General features: G+C 39.1%; 1 protein-coding gene and 1 long non-coding RNA gene across 2 annotated transcripts; one reads left to right on the plus strand and one right to left on the minus strand.

Annotated features, from left to right (window-relative positions):
• Positions 1-223: 223 nt before the first annotated feature.
• LOC111663738 (uncharacterized) lies at positions 224-4,109 on the minus strand. The gene is made up of 3 exons (XR_002761407.2): positions 3,828-4,109; positions 1,772-1,889; positions 224-1,613 (listed from the first exon to the last, which is right to left on the minus strand). It is a non-coding gene; the product is annotated as an uncharacterized LOC111663738 (long non-coding RNA).
• On the plus strand, positions 3,325-5,027 carry sf3b5 (splicing factor 3b, subunit 5). The gene is made up of 2 exons (XM_023418030.2): positions 3,325-3,452; positions 4,278-5,027. The coding sequence occupies exon 2, from the start codon at positions 4,307-4,309 to the stop codon at positions 4,565-4,567; it is 261 nt and encodes an 86-aa protein (XP_023273798.1). The 5' UTR covers positions 3,325-3,452; positions 4,278-4,306; the 3' UTR covers positions 4,568-5,027.
• Positions 5,028-7,784: the final 2,757 nt, after the last annotated feature.

Below are 7,784 nucleotides of genomic sequence, written 5' to 3' on the forward strand. Positions count from 1 at the left end.
CCTTTGATGCTTCAATTTTGACTGTCCTTACTTTAACTTGTCTCTCTTCTAGATTTATGGAAGTCCGATTCGGTGGTGTATTCCTTTAAAACGGATATTCCATAATAAAAATCTATAATTCTCCAGTAATACAGGTCTGTAATTTCTTAAGAGAGACACAACTCTCACTCTGTTGGTTTCCAGAAGAATTTCCTTGAGAAAAAAAGCTCAATTTAAACCAAAGTAAACCTTCATGAATTACTTTATTATTGGAAACTTAATCTTCCATTTATGTTGAGGTTTATGCTCGCCTGTGGACAACTTTCACATTGTTTCATGTTCACTGACATGCTGAACTGACTAAAAGACAGTTGTAATTTATTTCTGTATCCTTCTTAAGTTTGCACCTTCTCTTACATGAGGCCACAATCATTTTTCTGTCCACTTACATTGTTTCATATGTTTTCAGCAATCTGTCCACAATGTCCAATAATTATGATGCACTGCTTGTTACGCAAACTGCTGAATATTAATAAAGGAGAATTAGAGACTGAAGTGCAATGGAAACGAAAGAAAATGTTAATAATGGTCACGATCAAACACACACACACACACACACACGCACAGATAAGTGAAAGGACAAGCATAATGTTGCAGGCTGTATTAACAGCTCCTCTTATTCTTTCCCCCTTCTATCTCATTTTTCCTCTCTCAAGTGGATGTCACAAGACTAATGACAAGCGTATAATTGTGTCTTTTTTCTCATTTTAATGCAAATCCCACATCTTTTCAGCTATCCATCGCCGTCATTGTGCTTTCAGCCTCTGCAGCAGAGTAGAGATGCAGTCCAGCGTCATCCCCCAAACCTCACTGAACTCCTTTTCCTACTTTAAAGATAAAGCCTGGATAACTTGCACTATATCACAAGCTAAAAGGAATGGAAACTGATCATGGCTCACACAATCCTCTGGGCACTGTGATACGGACAATATCCGCCTCCGCCACAGTTGAGGTGCCACACGGCATTGACCTCATTCCCAACGGTTCCTGCCTGGCTCTGCTATCAGAGATGTAATCTCTGTCCCTGTAGATTCTCATGGTGCAGCGTGATAATGGACCTTGCGTACTTCTTACTGTTATCCTTCAAACCAAGTTATTCTTATCAGACATTCTTCTACAGAGTGAGTGAGCTATACAGCCAATCAGTGGTCAAGAACATCAGCAGTCCTCAAGGTATTTATCTGAATAGGGTATGTTGTGTAGACCACACCAAGAAGGTGAACCTCAGTGAAATGATCTGATATCACGGTGGAAGCTTTTTCTACCTAATTTTCTTACAATGACTTCAAAACCCAGCTTTCAGCATGCAAGTGGAAATTAACTGTACTACCTTATTTTCTTTTTTTTTGCTTTTATTGAGCCCCATTATCATGGCAAATGTTTTGAGTGATTTCTCTTTATCACAGGCTGAACACATTCAAACAGAAAAAGTAGTACGAACATTTATTGAAAATGTAGTCCCTTTTCCCAAATGTGTCTTAACTTGTAAATGTTCAGGCAATCTTCTTCTTATGTTCCCCCGTGGGAGCAAAAGCCAAAATCAATTTTCCATGTAGAAATTGCTGGCTCAAGATCTAGAAAAAAAGCAAAAACGCAAATGTAAATCATTCAAAATGGCTCTAGAGGAAATGCAAGAGAGATTTTAAACATTCCTGGGTAAAGCCAGAAAGAGGTTACATTATTTTTTTTTTTATATATGATGGGGTTTATGTAGCCAACCAGATGAACATACCTCTGATGTTAAGGCAGTCTAACCCAGTGGATGTGACCTGCTGAGGGTATCACTTGACTTGTTATTACAATGACTCTTGCCATCTGCTTCGATCTGCTGTCTCTGCACATCTCCACTGCTGTTTTAATGAGAAACAACAAGAAGGCAATGACTCAGCTCAACAAGCAACATGCTGATAATGACAGTAAAAAAAACTTGAAATCGGAAAGGAGACAAACCTGTGCAAAAGTCAGATTGTGCAAAATGTTCCCATCAAGGTACTGAAACTAAAAATTTGCTTTGGCTATAAAAACATTCTACACATGGGACACTGCTATTGCAACAGTTTGCTTGATTTACCTTCAGATAACCTGAATAGAGTACCTGGAGGAAACCCACGCAGGGACGAGGAGAACACGCAGGCCTGCAAGTTCATACCCAGAATCTTGTTGCTGTGAGGCGGCAGGTCTAATCACTGCACCACAGTGCTGCCCCCAAAGTGAATATATTTTATAGAACAATTTTATTACAAAGAAGATAAAAACTATTTTATCATTCCAGCCAGACAGTACATATGTGAGACCACAGAGTCACCTTGGAAGATACAGTCCACTGCTATGTGGCTACAAGGATGGAAATATAGGTCTGTCAGTCTCCCACTTGGGTCCAGACCGACATATTTTATCAGCCATTCAACTAATATTAAATTTCCATGAAATTTTGTACAGATATTTAAGTCCCACTTGAATATCTCCTTGGTAATCCCCATTTTACTCAAGTGTCACCATGAGTCTTTCCATATTGAATTATTAGATGGATTGCAATGAAACTTGGTACAGACATTCTTATTTCCCAATCCTAACGACTTAAATGATTCCACTAGTGCCACTATAAGTTAGTTTTGAGTGAAATGCCTGAACAACTGTTGTATAGGCGTCTAGTCCACACAACATGTGCTGTAACCCAAGTCAGGCCTGGCTTGTGACATTTGGGCTGTGTCTGGCACACACAGCAGAAGTGGTGCAGATTAGACCCAAATGTGTCTCTGGGACATTAGCCTCAGACAGATGGTATAATGTTAGTGAGATCATCACCAAACTACTGGAACTTTGCCAGTAGTCGTTGCTACTAGCAACCTCCTTGCCACAGTCACCTAGTGCCTGCTCATGGTGGGAATTGTTGGGTCTCTGTAATCACTGTTATAAAGAGTATGGTTAAGATTGATTTAATTGACTTGATTTGATAACAGAAATTTCAAATGAAAGCAACTGCTGGGAAACAAAGTCCATCAACCACTTGGCATCTGGTACAAGAAAGTGATAAAAACCATGTGACATATTTCCTGAGAACTGTGAGTAACTACAAACTGGAAGCAATTTATAGCGAGTGACAGAATCATGGCGAGCCAGACTTTTTTTTGTTTGTCTGTTTGTTTTTCTTATATCTGTTCTTATAATATTATTCTTTTAATGAATTGTTTGCAACAATTTATTTTAATTATAGTATATCTACAAACTATATCTTAAAATCCAATCTGTCTTGCTGAACGAGAACAAATTGTTAAAGCTTTTTTCCCCCCGGTTCATTTTACAGGGGGACACTGCCGGAAGTCATCGCTGCATTGCTTTGAGACGAAGTGTGGTCGGTCTGTTGGTTATTTACATCTTCTGCCTTTGTTTGTCAGCTCTTTACATATTATCGAGTAAGTATGTTATGCTTCTGAACGCTGTACGATATACTATCTCTAAAAAACTGATATTTAGCTAAAAGAGCCGTTTCGAAAATACTTTTATTGGAGTAATATCAGCTAGCTAGCATTACGTTACTGTTAGCATGCTAACTGTTTCTTTGTAGCGTTAGAGAACATTTTAGGACCTTTCTATCAATTTTAAGTTATATTCGGCAGGAAATTGAGTCAAACATATAGAACGTAGTTAATTTTAGAAAGATGGAGCGGAGGGAGCTATTTGTAAGTTTTGCTATTGCTACGTAGCCAACGTTAGCATTAACAACTGTTTACTTAGCAATCTAGAAGAAACGTCGTGAGTTCAGCATCAAACTTCATTCTTTTACTCACCATGAGCTGTCTCCGGTAGTGGAAAGCAACGCCAATATCAATTATTGTCTATATCGTGCCCTTTCTTCTCGTTCTCCTACTGAAGTTAGTATGCTAACTAGCTAGCCATGGTCCGTCTCGTCACTTCCCGGTAACAGCTAATTGCATCCTCCAATCTGACCTGAAACCTGCTTAGACGGCGTATTATAACCTCTTGTATTATAAAGACAATTATGGCCGAAGCTCTTGTCAAGCGACAATCACCATTCGCTCCCGGAAAGAAACCCTTGTTTGGCAGCAGAGAAAACGCACATATAGCCTGTTTGAGACAGGCGTACTGCTTTTTTCCCCCTTTTTTTTTTTTTTTTTTAAACTAGCTTCTACGCTGAGAAGACCTCTCTGCCTCTGTTTGAATTTTGTATTAACTTGTACTTTTATGATGAATTATAATTTTTTTCCTTCTCTGTCCAGGGCCTCAGGGATTCTCATTCTCAGTGAGAATGACAGACAGATACAACATCCACAGTCAACTGGAGCATCTCCAGTCTAAGTACATCGGCACAGGACACGCGGACACCAGCAAGTGGGAATGGCTGGTGAACCAGCACCGAGACTCTTACTGCTCCTACATGGGACATTTTGACCTGCTCAACTACTTTTCTGTTGCTGAGAATGAGAGCAAAGCGCGTGTCCGCTTTAACCTGATGGAAAAGATGCTCCAACCATGTGGACCACCAGCAGACAAACCTGATGATGCTTAGATTACACTGAAGGGCACATGATGTTTTTATACTGGAGTTTGTTTTGTAGGATCGGTTTTATTTCTCATGGACATTCAACTTGATTTTCTGCCAAACATTTTCAATTTTATGTTCTTCTAAAATTTCTGACCATAAGTTAGAACTTCTGCTCCATCCCTGCCAACTCTTCCAACTCTGACTGGAGGGTCTTTGTATACAACAGAATATTTTTTGTTGTATCTGGACCACTGAAAAATATTTCTTTCCCTGTACAGATCTGCAGCTCTCAGGGAAGTTAGCTATGAAGGTGAAAGAAATGAGAGTAAGGAAGAGCTTCAAGACTTAAGGACCCAAGAGAAGATAATAGAAACATGTGTACAAAGTAGTGTACTATCATTGTCAAGTATTCGTATTAACTGATGGAGATGTATTCTTGATTGAAACATCTGTTTTGATTTAATTAAAATGAGGTTTTTCTCTATGTTGATATATTCACATCATGAATGCATGCTTTTGAATTTTATGGTTCATGGGTTTAATTAGTCGACAGGCACCTGCTCAATTATTCATGTGCTGCTTTTGAAAATAAAATAGTTTCTCATCACAATGTCTGTACCCAGACTACATACAAATGGCTGACTAATTAAAGTAAAGCCAACAAAAAGTCACTTTGTGCAGTGCTGGGCCACCATGATCAGACCACTGCTCCTTGGTATAGATTTTCAATATCTCTAATGCTACAGGAGGGATGGAACACCATTCTTCCGAAAGATATTCCCTCATTTGATGTCAGGCTGTGGAAAGAGTTTTCAAATATGTCACTTCAAAATCTCCCTATTGTGTATGATTCACATCATATTCATAGGCATGAAATCCTTGAGTGAACTCACATCCAGTACAGAAGCATTTGCATTATTGATGTTATTCCACTGGCTTATTCAAGTTTTTCCTTCAATGTGTCACCTATCCGAAGAAGTAAACAACAAATAAAGCGGTAGTGTGGTATGCATGCATAGTAGATGTCAGTTTACTGGTACTAAATTGGACACGGATATATTTGACAATTACATTTTCAGACAGTAGGAAAGGGCATGTGCCAGTCTGAATTTTTTATAAGAGGGACAAAGTTGAGGGAAAAAAACAAACTTCAAAATAGGAAAAATAATGAAGTGAAAAACAACAGGGAAGGGAGAAAACATTTGGTTACTTTTAAAAATGAAGAAATGATAAATGAAACAGCAAATATGTAGTGTCCTTGAAGAAGGAAAATAGATATATTACAGCCATAATGTACAGAGCAATCAAAGTGAACTCAACATAGGGCATAAAAGTCTCCTAGTCTGGAACCATAGGGAGCAATTTCTCAACATACAGTATGTGGGTCTTCAATACCTTTTTGTAGCTTAAAATGTCAGATGATAAATACTAGGCATAAATAATAGTATGTGATGTTTGAGTTTTGCACTGACGTTTATGTTTAACAATAAACCTGTAAGAATACAGCTGTTTTAAGATCAGTCTGGAAAATGTAACCTACAAGCTAGAATATTATCACCTCAGACATAAAGCTCTTCAGCTGCATGTATGTACTGCACAGCTGTGTTTTTCAGCAGAGACTTTGTTTGGCCTTGCAGATCCAACAAACTGTTGTCCACCTACACAGCCTCTCACACATGCATCACATTCAGGCACACACGCACACACATTTGTACCCAATTGTCCACCCACGCATTTCAGTGCACATAGATCAGCTCTGTCTCATTTAAAGGAAGTTATTACATTGCCACATGTTCAAGATTTACTGTCTATTTAATAGGCAACAGTATATCACTCTTCGTTGTTTGAGCAGATGGTTGATTCTCATGTATCGTATTTTCATGGTGGATTGAGCTAAAAATTGACAGGTCTGGTATTTTTCATTCTACATATCTGAAGAGCAAATAATAGCAATTAGATCTGTATGCGCAAATTAACCTTTCAAGCAGTGGCACTACCATATAAACTACCATGAAACACAGCTCAGGATTAATCCAGTGTTGAATTTGAATCAGTGCCTTTGATCAGGACCCTCAATTTAATATGTTACTGGTACATGACAAAATGTGTTTATAATGCAAATTGCCTCAGTGTGGTTGAAGTAGAATAGATGTTTGAAGCAGCAGCCACAGTGAGACGTGACTAGAGAAGAGCAGCAGGTGCTGTGTTTTGACTTGCTGACTTCAGGTGATTTATCAAAGCATACTCCCAGCCAGATTCACACGCACAAACACAGACACTTGGTGGGAGAGGATGCTATGCGTGACTCATTGTTGGATTGAGAGACAAGTCAATGGGTGCCAAAGAAGTTCTTGTGTTGTGCATTACGTCTCAATGTGTGTGTGTGTGTGTGCGCGCGTGTGTGTTGGAGGGCTTCTTAGTAGGGTAAGTCCTTGCCATCTGTCCTCACTGTGAGAGCCGCAGAGACAGTGCTGCCAAGTCAGGCGAGAAAACAACATGAGGTCTGTCGGTGTGCCGTCACACAGGCACACACACACGCACACACACACATACACACATGCAGACATGCACATAAAACACTGATAAACTGCTTGACTTGTTTTCTCTGAGAGACAAGCATATAAATAGACATCTGCTGCTGAGTTTCTAGTTGCATCAGTGGGGATGGGCTCACCTTTTCTAATGGTAATAATACTTGCAGGTGGGTGTTCTTTAATTATAGGCTCTCAAGTACAAGTGCAACACCCACTTTGTAAGTGAAGCACTCAGAGAAACCTCTGCAGCATTTCTTTTACAGAGCTTTCTCTAAAGAAAAGAGGAAAAAAGGATAAAATGTATTGTGTTAAGTCTAGTGAGAAAACCACCAGCAGATAGGAGAGATGATTGAATAGGCTGATCAGGATGTCTTCAGAAGTTTCCTACACCCAAAATGATCCCTGTGAGAAAGGATCAATCATCACAAGGTTGTTCATTTACTGTGAGAGATTGTTGGCTTTTGTTTGGTTATGTGAAATATGTCTTTACTGTACCAATATATTAAGTGACAATTTCTTCTTCTAAATGTGTGTGTAACCAAGAGAAATATCAGGGAAAATGCCTTGTGTTTAGCCCCTTCCTGCTGATCCTCCGTTGGGCTGGGGAAATGAGAAAAGTAAAGAAATTCAGATTAGAAAATGAGCAATGTTTGCAACACCTGAAGCCTGCTGCATGATTTATGATACATTGATAAATTGAGCCTGAT

This window comes from Seriola lalandi, unplaced genomic scaffold, assembly GCF_002814215.2.
Source record: "Seriola lalandi dorsalis isolate HSWRI2012SDOR001 ecotype SW California unplaced genomic scaffold, Sedor1 jcf7180002054580, whole genome shotgun sequence".
NCBI lineage: Eukaryota > Metazoa > Chordata > Actinopteri > Carangiformes > Carangidae > Seriola > Seriola lalandi.

Coding starts and splice junctions, on each gene's coding strand:
- sf3b5 (XM_023418030.2), top strand. CDS start 4,307: ATGACAGACAGATACAACATCCACAGTCAACTGGAGCATCTCCAGTCT.